We start from the raw sequence: 17,517 nt of genomic DNA on the forward strand, positions 1-17,517 counted from the left end.
CACACATGACACAAAATGGCAAATGGATATGACATGGAGGAATTGGGAAACTAAACCACTTTTTTCCTAATGGTTTCATGACTTTTCAACATCATTCACACACTGGCTTTGTCTTCTGTACCCACGTGTCACGATGGCAGTAGGGTTTTGGTTTTAGCGTGTATCCCGGAGGGCTAATGCCCCCAAAGACTATTCCTCTGAGACCTGTGCGTGAGTAGCACACATAGGCATTAAAAAGTCAGACGAATCGTCAGAAAGTGTACTAATAAATTATCATTCACCATCCCCGCCACCAACCTCCACACTTGTGGAAAATTTTGAAAAAGGGAAACAGTGAAGTACTTCCACCTAATCCCTGTGGGAAAACTCAGCTTTTGAGTGCTGCCAACAGAGCTGGAATAGAACAGAACCCAGCCTGTATTATTTCTAAGGCCTCTTCTTTCTTTAGTCAGGAGCACTAATTAGATGACTGCTAAAAATCCATCCCAAAAATGCACTTGTATTTAAATGAGCAAGATAAGTAAATATAATCTTTAAATTAAGTAAAACTGTGCAAGTAGTACTTATTGACATTTTATATGTGCAGAGCCCTTAGCAAAATTTGATTTAGGAGCCGGGTTCTGGTTGAGACCGCACCCACCAGCTCAAACTCATTTATTTACATTTATTTGCAGGATAAGAGAGGATTGAATGAGACTGGAACACTGACATCAGAAGAAATCACTATATTATCTACATTAAAATAAATAACTATCAAATGTTTCCCCCAAATTGCATCTATTTGTTTTAAAAGTATGCATTTTGAGATTTGTATTTTGGATGTGACGTTATGTGCTCAGGCTAGGCTTAATGCTATACAGGCTACCTGAGGCTGGGTTAAGTCATTTATTGCTTGGTCTGTCATATGAATCATAGACAATGCAGCATTCCCACTGATTCGGAGCAAATCCCCAATAATAAATTGTCCAAAGAATGCCAATTAATTTGGCATGCTGTAATGCCAATTAAGATTTTCCAACTGATTGTGATGTTGTTTTTTAAATTTATTTATTATTATTGTTATTATTATTATTATTATTATTATTATTATTATTATTATTATTTAAAATGTCAATGAGAACAGATTTTTCAGAATTTATACTCCTTGCTGGGAATTTGTGTGTTATGTTCTTTTAGGGGAAAAAAGCTGTTGATTCAATAAAAATAAAATAAAATCTGAAACTTAAACTTCAATGCAAGCCACTTGTTTAACTCTGTCGCCATCATGTGGATGTTATGTCGAAGTTGCAACACTGACTTCTGTCAAATAAATAGACTTATTCCCCAAAATAAATATTAAGATGTTATATGATCTCAAAAATACACACAATTAAATTAAATAATAAAAAAAAGCAACATTGAACCTTATACAACTACAATACCGTGAGTGAAAAATAATAACCAAAGTAACATTTTGACGTTACCATGTAAGATGTACAGTGAAATCTACTCCAAACACTCACGGAGGACTCGCTCTTAATGTCATATTAACAAGAGTAACTGATAATAAACGCTACATATGCAAATTAGGCGAAGGTGCAAACTTATGTAACGGCGTCAAAACTCACGTTTCCCACACGTGCTGCAAATTGTATCGCACGTTTATCAAACGCAAAGAAAAAAAAAAAAATACTCGAAACGCAAATTTAGATATTTTACCTTTAGCAGCAGCAGCACTTGTTACAGAAGAAATCCTTGCCAGTCTCTGACAAACTCACAAAAGTAACTCCAGTGTTTAGAAGGTATCTCTAAAAACCCGTAACATCAGTTGTGTTACGTCATCTGTACGCGTGAACCAATGAGAACTCGGATATGCAAATGAGCAGATTGTTCTAGGAAGTGGGCTGTCAGAGCTGTGGCGTTACGCTACTTCAGCTGGTGTGTCTAGCCCTGTTTTTCTTCTACCGTTTTTGTTCTCCTGTCACCAGTGGGCATGGTACGCACCAGACTGCTGGGCCTCAGACACCACAAGCATATAAGAAGGCCGCTAACGGTTTAACAGCCTGCCGCCGTAAGCAGCGAGGAGTCAACCCATTTCCCCCCCAGCGGAGGTGAGTGAAACAGAGGATGCTTTTGCTCCTGGTGGACTGCTAAGTGAGGCTGCTGTGTTTAACCTTTCATTATAAAACTTGATCATAGTCGGGATTTGTACCGTTAATTGCTTGCTGACTGTGCACACGTTAAAACTACGGTTTAAGGAAAATGTAGAGCGGATCGGGCCGCGGTCACTAAGGGTGTGAAGTTGCTACGGGGAAAACAAATACTTGGTGTGGTTGGGAAGCTAACACAACAGCATGGCTGGAAGGTGCAGCTAGACTTACTTATTTTCAACAAGTTACTGATTTGCAGTTCTGTTAACTTTCTAACATATCTGCCGTGGTGTATGGATGATTAATGGGAAACCTGCTGGGTGATCCCACTGTCAGAGTCGTGACAAAGTGCAATTTACGACTCATTAAACTTTATAACCCACACCACATGTTCTTATTTTCTTATTAATTTATTTGTGTTTTATTATCCTCTAAAGCTGCTCTCCCTCTTCGCCCATTCAAATACTTCTTACATTTTTATCTAGCTGTTCCTCTATTCTTAAATATTTATTAATTAATTGGAATCTCTAAATAACTCCAAATAGTGTATGGCGTAATACAAATAGAATGCATAATAAGAAGTAAGCCATGAAAATCAAGATTGATTTATTATCAATATAAAAATACAACAATGTCACAACAAGCTCATCATGCATGCTCCAGTTAGACCTTTACTGGGCAGCACTGGTTTCTGGTGTTCCCTGAGGTCTGGCTTTTGTTCTTAAAGTTTTAAGGAATATAATCTCCAATGGGGACAATTTACTGCAGGTCCTTGGAGAGAGGTTGTAGTTTTCAGTATAACAGAAAATTAAGGAATCGGTGAGGGGATCGCAAACTCCTTCCCATTCCTGTTTCAGTAAATTCAAATAAATAATAAAAAGTTCAGTGGGTTAATGCTTTTAATGATCAAAAATAGTGGCAGGTCTTGTCGAGATTCCCTTTTAAGGAATAAAAAACAATACGTTTTTTCAGAATTTAATCTGCTGATTACCGATCAGAGAGTGTCATGGCCATGTCTGATATCACGCTGAGTGATTGTTGCATTTTGACAAGTTGTAGCTGTGTTAAATGTAATTGAAATTGATTCAGAACAGACATACTTTCAAAAATCGAGATTTAAAAATTGAGCATTCTTGTGCTCACTGTTGCCATATTACAGGTAAAACATATTATAGGTAATATTATCCTAAAATAAAAAAAGGTGTCAAGTAAGGAAATCACTGTGGTAATGAATTTGAATGTACCTGAATTATTATCACTGAAAACAATGGAAATAAACTGTAAAGCAGTTTCTTAGTTTAGGTTTTCATGTGGTTATTTAATGAAACAAATTTCGTATTCCTGTGGTTAATTCTGGCACCACCAGTGTTTAGAGCTGAGTGTAAACCCATTACCTCTACGAGACTAAGGCTGACTGAGGTTATGTGAAGTGTTGTATGTAAGAAATGGGTTTAAGCTGATGTTGCTGCTCAAAAATGCACAAAATAAATACCATTAAATGGATCAAAAGTCAGAATGAACATTGGCGTTTCTTGCTTTTGCATAGGAGTTATTTATTTGTTTAGAAATAATTGAAATGAGTTTTCTTCCTAGGTATGACCGCATCACTGTGAGTTGAAGGGACATCGACTCTTCAAACGTTTTCAACCTCCAAGTCAAATTTCACTGGAGAGAAATTTTAGTGTAAACTGTAAGTAAAGTAACTTTTTTCAGCATTTAATTTTTTTGTCCTCTTACTAAATTACTCTGAGCAACAATGATAGTGACTGCCAGTTCCTGTCACTGGTTTGTGTGCTGTACTGCAACTTCCTTCTCTTCTGTGGTATTTTCATACTTTTTGCAGTTCCTGTTGTTTTCTTTTCCTATAAACAGCTCAGATGACTGTTTATACTTTGATCGTGTATTAAGGTAAACCACACAGGACGTTGGTGTCAATCTTCTGTCTTTGTGCTGCCTGTTTTTTTCGGGGGAGGTTTGCCAAGTAGAGCCAGCTCCTTTGTCTTCTCTGTGACTAGTTCACATTTTGGTGGAAATTAATGTAATCATAGTTGATTACTAAATCTTATCTTACTGAGATACCCTCACTGTGTTTTCTTGTAGATCTTTTCCTGACCGGCACAAGCACTTGTATCAAGGTTAGTCTGAGATAATTAACACATGTTTGATGGATTTCTTTTCTTAATCTTATCTCTAATTGATTCACTATAAGCTCCAGCCTCACTAGTAGATCATTTACTGTGCACATAAATTACCTTCTTGCTGGATTTTACGCTACAGAGAATGATAAGCGTCATACATGCCTCCGTTTTGGTTTTTCAGCGTAATCATGAGCGCCCACGAGTCGGACCTGCACACCATCTCCCCGGAGATGCCGGCCATGTTTGACGGCGTGAAGCTGGCGGCCGTTGCCACGGTGCTCTACATCATCGTCCGCTGCTTGAATCTGAAGAGTTCCACCGCAGCACCGGACCTCACCTACCAGGACACGGCACTCAACCGCTTCCTGCTCAAGTCCTGCTCTCAGCTGTCCAAAGAGTGAGTGTTTTGAGTCGGTCAATGTGGTCGTTTCCAGGGAAACGGTGCTGCTTTTTGGCGATCTGGCAGTGTGGCGTAGGTAGCACTTTGCGTGGCGCCTGTCCCGACCGTCTATGCTGCCTGTCTGCACCAGAGATGTTGCTCCAACATTATTTAATTTAAAGCATTGGGTCATGTTTTTGGGTTTATTCTGATAGTATGTTGGGTTTATGAATAGACTAGCTCAATGCACTGTGTAGACATTTAAATTTATGACAAACTAAACTTATCTGACGCAAAGCGTTGGTCCGAGGAAATGTTTCTGCTCTTCCAGGAGACCTGGAATTTATTAAAAGCTTAACTTTCCATTGTTCAAATAAAACAAAATTTCTCTTCCTAACTTATTCCATCTGCATTTGCCCTGCTTTTTTAAAGCTCAGTGGGAACTTTGGCATCAACAAGGGGATCCTCTTTAAGCACACAGGAGTATCTGCTTATATAACCGACTGTTGCTCAGCTCTTTGCCGTTCTGCTATGGGGTCAGTGAGTCATAAGGCATCAGCATTGTTTACACTTGAGTCCAGTCTGTTATCATTTCCTCCTGAATGACCATATTTTGCCTGAAACACAGTCTGTAGGTCCTTTGTTCAGAGAGTTTGCCAGTATCCTGAAACTTGTCCTTCTGGTTTATGTTACAAAGTCCCGTTTCTGTCTCATAATGCCCGTCCGTGTTGTTGTGTAACAGATCGATTCCCCAGAGAGAGGAATGAAGGGGTGATGTAAGGTTAACAGAGTCATCAGGATTTTTGTTTGCCTCTGTTTGAGAATGTATTTATCCAGACACACAATACAAATAATTATTTTATTAACTGCTATGAGTTTTTCCTAAAGACTTTAAGGAATATTTGTTTTGTCTGATGCCTCACGGTGAGGAATAATTTATTTGAATTGGGGGATATCAACGATTTTGCAGATGGTTTTGTCTTTGACATTAAAGCAAAAATGTTGTCTAACGCAGCTAAAAGTGCACCTACAAGTTGTTGAATTAAAAAAAGGAAATGAACTTACTAGTTCCTTAGAGAAATTATGTGTACTAGTTTCACAATATAGCCATCATTGCAAGATCAATGTGCACAGGAGCACAAATGCAATATTTAGTAGGATATAATATTTCAAGTAACATTAATTAACTCTCTCCTTGCAAATAAATAATATATTCGGTCAGTCGGATAGACTCTCGCTGGCCTTGATGCCCATACCTGATATACAGCTGAATTGAATTTCCTTAAGCTCTTGGAAAGTGTTTGTGAAATCATAGTGGAAACGTAAGAGAGGAGGTATTAAAACACACGTAATCACAAAACATATCATCATAGCAGCATTTATACTACATTTATACGTTGCTTTCTTTCCTAATATTACCTGAATGTTATTGAAGGTAAAAAAAATGTTCTGTAATTCAAGTCTTTCCTCTTTGATATTTCTTTTTTCTTTTGTTTTTACTGAATTGGGGAAGTTTGCCTCTTGCTTAGCTTCAGATGTTTGTCTCCCAAAACCACAGTGACATATCTGTTACCCAACAGCTGTGAAGGACACTGGCTCATTCTCTGTATGTGAAGGTGACTCGTTCGGTTCTAGGAGGCCCATACATCGAAACAGACTGATTCAGTCGGTCCTTCCTTTTAACTGAAAAATAGCCTTTTAATCTGGGTAGCTTGAGTCACAACGGGTTCATATCTGTGTTATTTCCACATTCCACACAGAATGTTTTCTACTGGTAATCTCTGCTAATCTGACTGCACATCTCTCTGTCAACGGGAGGGCAAACGAGGTCGTCTGTCCGTCCACAGTCTAGCTCAGAATCTTCCGGAAAGTGAAGATAATCTTTAACTGCAGTTGCAGAGCATTGGTGGCAGTAATTACATTATCAGCAGGCTGGGAGAGGTCCTGTCTTATGCAACATCTTTTCTGGGCTGAGTTATTGTCACAGTCAGAGTGGAACAAGTACAAGGTGGAAGGGCTTGTGTAACTGCTGATCTTACCAAACCCTTCACGCCATGCAGCCACCTGAGTTATGGTGGATATGCTGTATGCATTTTGACCAAAGTGCAGCGCTGCTTTACCTTCACAGTGCTGTAACTCTATGCCTCGTCTCATCGCCTCTCAGATTGCTAACTGGCCTCTGTGACATTCAGAGCATCCGTTATGGACTTTTTGTGACAGATTAAGTGAGAACAGAGCGCTTTTGACTCTTGTAGCAGATTGTCTGCAAGCAATTGTTTCCAAACGAATATGAATCTGTCTTTGATTAAACTTTTGAGACATTAAGGACCTGTTGGAAAAATGGTTTTATATCAAATGATTAATACATGACATGTATAGCTGCATTAACATCATAATGATATGTTTCAAGTGTTTTTTCCTACTTAATTTGATGAATTTGGCTTATAGCTAATGGAAACTCCAAATTCAATTTCTCAACTACAGCATCAATTACACCAGGTTTGTGTTTCCTTTTAAAATAACATTAAATTAAATCTTATGTTATGTAATGATCTGCTCCACCATGGAAAAGACTGACGACAGTCATGCAGCAGGTGGTCACTGACTGAAAGTTGAGTGGAAGAACAAAAATGTGGTAGAAAATTAAACTGTTCTATTCAACAATTTGGGATAGATTCATTTGAAATGTATCACTAAATCAAGTGTGCAATAAATATGAATACTTTGACTTCCTTTTTTTAAAAAAAAATAAAATACTGATATAAATCCTCTAATTTTATTGAAGTTTATTGAGTTGTATGCTAAAGCGAACAGTGATTTGATAGCTAAAAGGGAAACATCTTTAAGGACTGAATGTGAAAATTGTAATAATTTTTGAAGTTGGAGTAAGATGGTGATTCATGAATATACACAAAACGCTAAAAGTAGTGTTATGTAAGTGTTTCACTCCTACAATAACACCTACGCGAGTGCCATTTAGCATGCCAAACGCAACATAGCATAACATGGCAACAAACTAACATGAAACATGGATGATTGGCTTCAACAGCTGTCTGTAAGACTCTGCAATAGGAAAATGACTTGGGATCTTTTTTGAGGTTCATGTCTGTCATTACCCAGCATGCTGTCTTCTTGCTTCATTTGCAGCACATTAAGGAGAGCTCATGTTTCCATATCAGATCAAATTGTCCACTGTTTTTTTTTGGGTTTTTTTTTCAGGTACATCCCGCCATTGCTGTGGGGTAAAAGCGGTCACCTCCAAACGGCGCTGTATGGTAAACTGGGTCGGGTGAGCTCGCCTCACCCTTGTGGAATCAGGAAGTATTTGCCCATGCAGGATGGAGCCACGGCAACCTTTGACCTCTTTGAGCCTCTGGGGGACCATCAAACAGGAGGTGATGCATTATTATCAAGATCTGATTTTAGGAAATAATATTTTTATGCGTTTTTTTATTGATATTTGGCAAGAAAAAATAGGTGAACTCTTGAATTTGTTTGGGTGGGATTTTCTATAATAATTCAACATACAATGTGATTTTTTAAAATAATTTATTTCTCAATGAGAGAAAAATACAGTGGTAATCCGAAATACTGATTATGACTTCTAAATGCTGAACACAACCAAAGGGTTGATGCTACCAAGTCAACCTTTGGATGTAATAAATAGTTTATCCTCCCTTAGCAAAGATTATCACAAGCAAATACTTGTTGTAGCTGCAGGTCAGAGATGTTCCTGGTTAGGCCTGTCACGGTAACAATGTTTTTCTGGACGATAAATTGTGCCAGTAGTTATTGTGATAAACGAAAAATAATGTTGTTTTGAGACTATTTTCAAGTAGTATAATGGTAATGGCATAATAATGCAAGAACGCCACATTCTCAAAGATCAATAAACTTTAAATTCTAATGATCATTTGACACTGGAGCTGGTAGACCTTTTAAATATCCAAAATAAATACACAAAACTACAACAATTAAAATTACACACACATTTTCTTGCATGCTCCAGTGATTTATTTTAAATTAAACAGTGCCACAGTCACCTACTTTTTCTTGATTATAATTTGGGGTGCACCGATTGCAGTTTTCTGGCCAATCACAATCTTTAAAAAGGCAGAACCTCCTATTTTGATTTTGGCCAATCCTCTACTTTTTTTTTTCGTCCGAGAAGTCATTAAATATAACAACAAAGTCACAAAGTTGATAACAGTGGGGTGAAGTGGGATGCGAAGGTAAATAAGATTGATTTCACTTGTATCGGCCAATTACCCAAAATTAAGGAAATCGTGGTAGATTTATCGGTACACCCCTAATTTTAAGCTTATTTGATATTGGCACATGACAATGACACAAGAAAAGCTCAGAAATTCTACCTCATGCCAACGAACTGTAATCACATCTGTTTAAACTGTAATTCTACTGCTGCTACTTCTGTCTAGTTTTTTCATGCCACACCTATTGAGTGTTTGTCTATCCTGGACGATGGAACTGCACTGATCTTCCTGAGGTTTACCCCGTTTTGTTGTTCCTTTCAAAGTTACTCCTTAATTACAACTAGAGTGGTCAGCCCAACTGGGACAAAGACTTGCGTTGAGGAAATGTTGTAAATTATTTGAAGTATTGTGTTGTGGATAACTTGTAGACTCCATCGAAGAAGAAGAAAACAAAACGATCTTGACGTGTGATAATAAGTACAATGAGATAAACTTATTTTATCAGAACCCACTCATCCAAATTGGATTTTCCTTCAGGGTTTTGAGTGTTATTCATCTTCAAATCCAACATAATCTCACTTTGATGACGGCCGTGTTAATGGTGGCTTTGTTTCTTTGAGGGATTCATGTGCACCACGTCAATTTTCTGAGATTTCTCAGATACTGCTAGGTATTTGTGAAAGTTTCTTCTTCATTTGGTCTAAATGTTATAGTCATTTGAAATAAAAGCTGTATTTGACAAACCAACCATACATTTGGACTGGCTGCAGAGTTTTGCTCTACTGATTTACAGTGATGACCTTTTGCTTGGAGAGCGCCACACTCTCCTTTCTTTTCATTGCTTACATTTCTCTCACTTGCACATATCTTTCTTCGACCCGTTTACCCATTTCACCAGACGACATCACCATGGTGATATGTCCTGGTATTGGTAACCATAGCGAGAAGCACTACATCCGGACCTTCGTGGACTACGCCCAGAAAGACGGATACAGGTGTGCCGTGCTGAACCACCTGGGTGCTCTTCCCAACATCGAGCTCACGTCTCCACGCATGTTCACTTATGGTGAGAACGAAGAGCTTCTTACAGTCTGCTTATTTGTGATGTTAAACCCTGAGAGGAATCAGATTTTTTATTTTTTGGTCTTAACCACTCCTCTTATTTTGGGTCAGAAATTAAATTCTGAAGAACAATAACATTGCTTTATTATTTTTAGTCCTTTCTCATATCAAAGACTTGTTCGTATTTAGATATGTGCTACACTTCATGCCATTATTGGTACATTATTTGAAGCTAAAACATGTAACTCAAGAGCAGTATGTGAAAAAAGAAATAGATACCTGCCAGTGCAGAAATAGAAATTAAATACATTTGTTCAGAGAATATAAGTGTGGTACCTTGAGCTAAGGGCACCTTGAGCTAGAAGTGCTGAGCAGAAAATAATGTGGTTCGCTGCTGAAGCGTGACCGCATTTATTGATCAGTAACTCTATAGTCGCTCTCTTCCAGGGTGCACTTGGGAGTTTGCAGCAATGGTTGGCTACATTAAGAGGGCATATCCTCAGACCCAGCTGATCGTTGTGGGCTTCAGTCTGGGTGGGAACATCGTTTGCAAGTTCCTGGGTGAGAACAGGGTGAACCAGGAGCGAGTGCTGTGCTGCGTGAGCGTCTGTCAGGGCTACAGCGCTCTCAGGTGGGTCTCAGTCCTCTTGTCTGCTGATTAAATGAATTGTTTCATCAAAGCCATTTTGAAACACCAGCACTTCCACATTCCCAGGTTCAGGATGATTTCAAGAATAACACAGAAGCTTGCATAACATAGTCACATGTGCAGGCATGTAGTCAGCTGTTTAATCTGTCAAATCTCCGATCATCATCATGATCATCATAATTAGTGCATTCTTTCATCCTGAAGTACATCTCTGACACGTTTCTTGACTTGAGCTGTTTCTGTGGTCAACCATGCACACCAAAAGAACCACAGAACCGGAACAGTTCATGCTCTGCAATTTCAGCTGCTTTTAGTGTGGATGGGTTCTGTGTTATCAAAACATACACTGTGAATATGCTCTAAGCACTGAGGATGCTGGGTATTTGTTCTTTGTGTTCTCACGTCTTGAAAAAGGACGTTTACATTTATTATTTTTCAATGCCTCTTCAAACCTAATTGCTGCATATTTCTTATTTTCTCTTAGGGCTCAGGAAACATTCCTACAGTGGGATCAGTTCAGACGGTTCTACAATTTCCTCATGGCAGACAACATGAAGAAAATTATCCTGTCACACAGGTGTGGTAGCTGCAGTATATTCACTTTTCTCTGTACTGAAAAGTTATTTGCTGGTAATCTAATACCAGCAAATAACTGGTACTGTGTTGTTGATTTGACATGAACTGTTTAAGGTTTGTGCCTTTTTAAAACTCTGGTTAAGCCTTTTGGATACAACTCATTGTAATAATGCCAATTCCTAGTGGATGTGATTTAGAAATTTGATAGTAAGTAGAAGTACAAAATATATCCATCTTGACTCGCAATGAAATTATTTTTTCACCTTTTAAACTACAGGCACAGTCTGTTTGGGGAAAGCTTACTGAAAAAGTTTGAAGCAGATCTCAATCGACTGTACATAGCAACATCCCTCACGCAGATTGACGACAACATCATGAGGTGTGGATAACAGCTTACTTCCTGTTCAGGGACGTTACTGGGTGTCTTGTTGTGACGCTCGTTTCTTTTCGTGTTTCAACAGAAAGTTCCACGGCTACAGCTCTCTCAAAGAGTACTATGAAAAGGAGAGCTGTGTACATTATATCCACAATGTAAGAACCGCTCCAGTAATTCCCTGTTTTTCCCTTCTGTCTGTTTTTGTATTTGTGTTTTATGTGTGGAAATTTGTGCTATAACCTACAGGTGGATGTGCCACTGCTACTGGTAAACGCTGCAGACGACCCTCTGGTTCATGACTCGCTGCTTGCTATCCCTCGCACATTAGCAGGTAACTTTCAAATAACTATAGTCCACTACAACATAAGCTAAAGTCCATGAAGACATGGATGAACGGCCATGGATGTCCTGAATCTATTGGGTTGAGTCCTCACCTTAAACTGATTTAAAAACACCTTTATGATGAATTAAAGTAGAGACTGAGACAATTTTTCTCGTCCAACATCACTATCGCTTACATACGGTACTGAACTTTGTGAAAAGCCTTCTTAGAAGAGTTGGAGCCGTTAACGGCTGCAAGTCAAGTAAATATATCTTCTATAATTGGTCTCAGTTACACTGGCAATGTGGAATATTGAAATCGATATAATATTTCATTATCTGCAGACAAATTATTTTCATTTCTAAGTACAAATTAGATTAGACCTTTCTCTAGTTAAGCAGTTGCGTGCTGAGGTTTATTTGGTAGCTCCAGACGAACAAATCGCGGCAGTATCAAGGTGAACGACGGCGAAGTCACAAAGTGTGGCACAATGTTGTCCTCAAGCCATTTTAAATTCACAGAACGTGTTGGGCCTGTCTGACAGACGGCTGCTGTTGATTCCTTATATAAGTTTTTAAAGAAACATTTTTGCAGCTCCACATTTGTTGTGAGGGTCAGGGTGGAGCATCCAGTCTAAGTAATGGTTTCTGATGTGTAGTCATTCTTGACGTAAAGACTGACTGGCTGTACTTTCCATCAACTTTCATTTTGTTTAGTCTGTTCTATATTTACCATTACCAAATTCTTGAGTATTTTAGAAATGGAAAATTCTCCATGCAGGAGAATAGACATAGACATAGACTCCTGCATTTACCGAGAGGAGTTGCTCTTTAAACTCAGAGGCAAGTGGAATATCTGGTGTTTGCCCATAGATGTGAAAGTGTTTCTGACTCACAGCTAGCGGGTAGAGGTTGACCAGCAATACTGGTCGGGAACAACATGCCCATATGTTCAGTTCTTCTTTCTTTAAAACCGTGAGCTGTTCTCCAGAGCATGTTGTACCCACCTGTGACGTGGTGTCTGGTGAGCCGGTGTGTCGAAGGTCTTGGAGAGAGCGTGTGTTTGTCCACGTGTCGCTCAGCAACTGTCACGCTGAGTGGTGAAAGCCCAGTGGGATCTTAATCACTATTCATCCACAGCACGCTACCCCACTAACCCAGATAAGGACAGAAGAATGAAAGAAAACCAGTCCAGTTCTTTTCATGAGACCACTCTGGCCGGTTGTCAACAGCTGCATCTCTCTGCAACTAACAGAAAGAGATTAGTGGTTGTTTCAGAGTGTGCACAAGGGATACTTTAAATATATGTCTGAACATATAAAGCTAGCATGAAAACACTGTTTGGTATTGATAGAATGTAATAAAATCGAAATAACCACCTTAGGAGAAACTCCCTCTTTATGTAGAGCAACCTGCCACTAACATTTACATAATTTACCCCAAATTGTGAACATATCAAGAATAACCTTGATGGATTCATGGATTCTTATTAGAAAAGGACAAACACACAAACTTCTATGTGAGAAGCATGTACTTTTAAGATGTCTTCCATTTAAAACGCTAGTCTTACAATGGGATTATTCATGACAGAGTTTCTATCTAAGCTTTATGCAGAAGAGGACATTTTATTAATTTATTCCATTTTAAATGTTTAGTTGTAGAGTACCCTAACCTTTCTGTGTACTTGTATTAATTTGCTTAGTCAAATTTTTTTATTTACTATCAAATGACTTCAATAAACGTGATTTAGTAATGTCAATAAACAACACCCTGCTCTTGTTAAAAAAAAATAAAAAATTCTACAGAAGTCTACACAACAACACAACTCTTGACCCATTTGTTTGTTGAAGATGGACAGGTAGAGATGTCCCATGGTGTATTGTGAAAACCAAACAAACGTCCGAAATCGACAGCCTGCGAGTCCTGTTAGTCAAGGCAAACCTTCTTAGCTGGTTTATTTTAAAAATTGCTTCAAGACAAAAAGTGCGCTGGCTGTTCTGGAATACAATTTCTATTCAAGCTGAACACAGGGCAAACATGGCTGCGCTTTCAGTCAGAGACATAGAATCGTCCCCGATGGTGGTGATGAAACATGTAGAGGTCTTAACGTCTGCTCTGTGTCGTCCTCTAGCAAAGAAGCCGAACGTGATCTTCGCCCTGACGCTTCACGGAGGCCACCTGGGCTTCTTCGAGGGCGACGTGCTTTTTCCTCAGCCCCTCACCTGGATGGACAAAGTGATCGTGGGCTACGCCAACGCCATGTGCCAGTGGGAGAAACAGAAAGCGCCCTGCCAAGCCACCCACCTCACCGGGAGCTCCTGCGTAGAGGCAAAAGGCTAAGCCTCTGTAACTCTCTCTCTCTTTCTCATTCTTGATTTAAACATCTCACACTTTGCAGCGCCACGGTTCCAACACGGCACTGAGGAGACACTTTAAACTGCTCTTTGTCTCTGCCTTCTCCTCTGGTGCTACTCACCACTTCCAGACACACACACACGCCTTTTACACCCATTTGAACCCACCATCACCTTACATGGTGTGGACAACAATAACAACCACAGAAAAAAGAAACAAACTGCCTTCACTTCAGAGCTGGAACCTTTTGTCACTCTCCATACAAACAGCGGTGACGCTCGGGTTAATGGATGCATAGACCAAATATAATAAAAGATCAAAGTTGAGCTGACTTTAATTGGAAAGAAATGCCAGTATGACATAGGTGGGGGTTTTTTAACCAATGAGAAACAAGCACATAAGAAGTCATAGAAAGTAAGGTCAGTGCGACTGCCGGTGCCTATTTACTGCACCCATAAGAAGCTCACTGCTTATCACCGCCAAGCCCATAGAGCCTAGTTTGCTGTATTTGTAGTGTGTGTGTGTGTGAGCTGGGAGATGTTAAGAGTACATCTGCATGTGTCTGGGTCACCAACGATGGGACGTAGAGTCTTTTTTGTTTTATGCAAATTATCCTTTCATGGGCTGTTGTTTTTTTTTCCGATGACCTATTGTTTGTTGCGCAGTAGAAAAAAAAAAGAATAATTACCCTGGGATTTTTCTGCATCATTTGCAGCTCATAACAGCCTCCGGCTGCTCATGTTTGTTGTTTAAAATCAAACTTTAGCGTTTTCTCTGCAAACATGACCGGGAGCAAACCACAAGATGAGAAGAAACCCACATTCCCTCACGCACATTCTACCACTTTAATTCAGTGTACTTTACACCCCGAATGCCACGATGTTTTGCGGATGTGTGAGTATTGCGTTTAGTAACGGTTTAGCTGTCCTTTGACAAATATGAAGAGTTAAAAGGATGATAACAAGCGGTTACATGACTCACTTTGCTCCCCAGAAAGTGTCTCTTGAGCCCTCTTACTTCCTGTTACCTTTGATCAGCTGCAGGTTCAGCAGTCGGACTCTGATTACGACCAAACGATGTAGAAAAACACAAACTGATCCAATGAGGTGCAGAAGTTTTGTTGTTGTTTTTTGTGTTTTTTTTTACTTCTGTGAGCTGTGAGGTTTGGTGAGTAGGAGGGCTAAAGATACCCAGGCTGAAGCCAACTTTTACTTTATTGGATTGCGATTGCCCTGTATGTATATTCAGGTGAAGGAGGCTGCTTGTCAGAAGGAAAATAGCTTTCAGTTCTTTTTGAGTATTTTTTTTTTCTTTCAGCCGACGTATTTAAGAGCTTATTGTATTTATTTATGTTTTCTTTCCACCACCATACTGTGTTTAAAGTGTTGGAAGCGCCACAGCACGATGTCAAAATCAAACTGTAAGTGCTGGGACGTGTGGATCTGTCACAACCAGGATCTGTGTTCAAAGTTAACACGAACCTTGTTGTAAGGGCTCAGGAAGCTTCTGTCAGCGCTTCATCCAGACTGGGAACCCTGTGGTTGAAAAGCTGCTGCTGAACACTGTGACGATGAGAGACATGGGTGGTTTGAAATGATGATGTGAATGACAACAGTGCCTTTTGTTAAGCTGTAAGAATCAAAACCGGTCCATGCCAAACTTCATTTTATTTACTCAGGTAAACTAACTGAGCTGCTAGAATAACACGTATGGTTAAAAAAAAAGTTTATATTTTGAGCCTTTAACTTTTTAATTCTCTGTAGACAGTGTGTAGTTTAGCTTTTTCTCTTCATTGCTTTAATAGTCTTGACTAAAATTGGCTGTGATTAAGCGCTAAGCTCATCTGTAAGTCTATACATTTCCACAAAGTATATATACTCAGAACAGATGTTATAAATTCCAGATAGTAATCTCCCCACTATGATGATTAGACCCAACTTTCAGTGAGGAGAAAATTGAAAGAGAGATTGACCAGAATCAGAACGTATTCAACTAGACAAATCTCCAATATCTTTACTTTTTCTAATGTGTACTCAGCCACATCAGTTGTTCTTCGCCTCTAATGGCACTGTTGCCATCTGCTGTCAGGGAGATGTAACTACAACTCCCAGACTTTCATACCTATCGTCTTCTCATCCACCCACAGTCTTGCTGCATGGTTTCACCTGTCCACAGCTCTCGTTTCTTACTAAGCAGACGTTATTTTGGGGTTCTTCAGGCTCACTGAAGGGTCGTCACCAGCACTAACCCAGATTCTGCACTAAAGCCATTTGGTATTCTTTTCAAGGCCTCTCTCTCCAACTTTGCACAAAACTACATCCTTGGATGTATTATTTAGATCTTTTTGTGTATATTATTTTTCTTGTTTTGTATTTTGTATTTCCATTTTGTCACTTTTTCTTTTGTTAGTTGCTTGGTAAACGCAGCAGTTTGCGTCTTGTGTAAATGGGAGAATACTGTGTCATTTCAATACCTCTGATCGTCAATTACCAAAAATTTAAGAACAAAAAAAGGTGAATTAGATGGACTTTATTATTTTTTTTAAAGGGACCAGTAATATAAATATCATGGCAATAACCAGTCAGGGATGTTTTTTTCTTTTTTTGACACTATTGAGATTTTAAACGGGGCAAAACTATTATACCAAACATGCCGTACACTTTGGGGTAATTTTGTAATAAGTTGTGGAATCTAAAAAGTTCTGATGTAAGACATTTATCCTAACGCCAGTGCTTCAGGAGTCAGGATTCTGCACTCATATTTACTTGCTTGCAAACAAACACATCATTTATCCCCGATTGCTTTAAATATATAAAAACACAAACAATCGCTAGGCTGTATGATGGTTGCTCATTGTGTTCCTTTAAACACTTTTCCTTTCTTTCTTTATTAAAAAGTCATTCAGCCTAAAACACTTGGGTAAGAACATATAGGTATCTTTATACAGCTTTAATTTAGTTTTTTTTTTGAGTATGGTATAAGGAGTGTGGTGACAGCTTGAAGGGACCTGCACAGTCACACAACACGGTGTACTCTAAGACTGAACACTGGCTATTTTGTTTTGGTTTTTTAAAAAGAAAACCAGTGGAGTGTGTGATCTAATTGTGAGGAAACATGGTTATTGTGTTCTTAAATAAATTATTTTCTCAAATGAAGAAAGATTCTCCTTTCATTTTGTTTCCTCAGCATATTGTGTGAAATGAGGTCTAACACACTTAGATTAATGTTTCAGAAAGAAGAAAATAAAAAACCCTAAGTCTGAGGAAAGTGGATCAAAGGACTGAGAAATAATTAAACCATGAGGTTTTTATAAAGCAG

The 17,517-nt window shown here is 38.9% G+C and overlaps 1 protein-coding gene across 1 annotated transcript; it reads left to right on the forward strand.

Moving 5' to 3' along the window:
• Window positions 1-1,861: 1,861 nt before the first annotated feature.
• LOC114143631 (monoacylglycerol lipase ABHD2-A-like) lies at window positions 1,862-17,354 on the forward strand. Its single transcript, XM_028015858.1, has 12 exons — window positions 1,862-2,090; window positions 3,723-3,819; window positions 4,230-4,264; window positions 4,449-4,664; window positions 7,866-8,041; window positions 9,759-9,926; window positions 10,370-10,553; window positions 11,056-11,148; window positions 11,425-11,526; window positions 11,609-11,678; window positions 11,770-11,854; window positions 13,976-17,354. The coding sequence occupies exons 4-12, from the start codon at window positions 4,456-4,458 to the stop codon at window positions 14,182-14,184; spliced, it is 1,296 nt and encodes a 431-aa protein (XP_027871659.1). The 5' UTR covers window positions 1,862-2,090; window positions 3,723-3,819; window positions 4,230-4,264; window positions 4,449-4,455; the 3' UTR covers window positions 14,185-17,354.
• The last annotated feature ends 163 nt before the right edge of the window (window positions 17,355-17,517 follow it).

Source organism: Xiphophorus couchianus, chromosome 4 (genome assembly GCF_001444195.1).
Source record: "Xiphophorus couchianus chromosome 4, X_couchianus-1.0, whole genome shotgun sequence".
NCBI lineage: Eukaryota > Metazoa > Chordata > Actinopteri > Cyprinodontiformes > Poeciliidae > Xiphophorus > Xiphophorus couchianus.

Excerpts from the sequence above, each read along its gene's own strand:
- LOC114143631 (XM_028015858.1), top strand. The coding sequence starts at position 4,456 with ATGAGCGCCCACGAGTCGGACCTGCACACCATCTCCCCGGAGATGCCG. Across the intron at positions 4,665-7,865 it reads TGCTCTCAGCTGTCCAAAGA|GTACATCCCGCCATTGCTGT; the intron begins GTGAGTGTTTTG and ends TTTTTTTTTCAG. Across the intron at positions 9,927-10,369 it reads TCCACGCATGTTCACTTATG|GGTGCACTTGGGAGTTTGCA; the intron begins GTGAGAACGAAG and ends GCTCTCTTCCAG.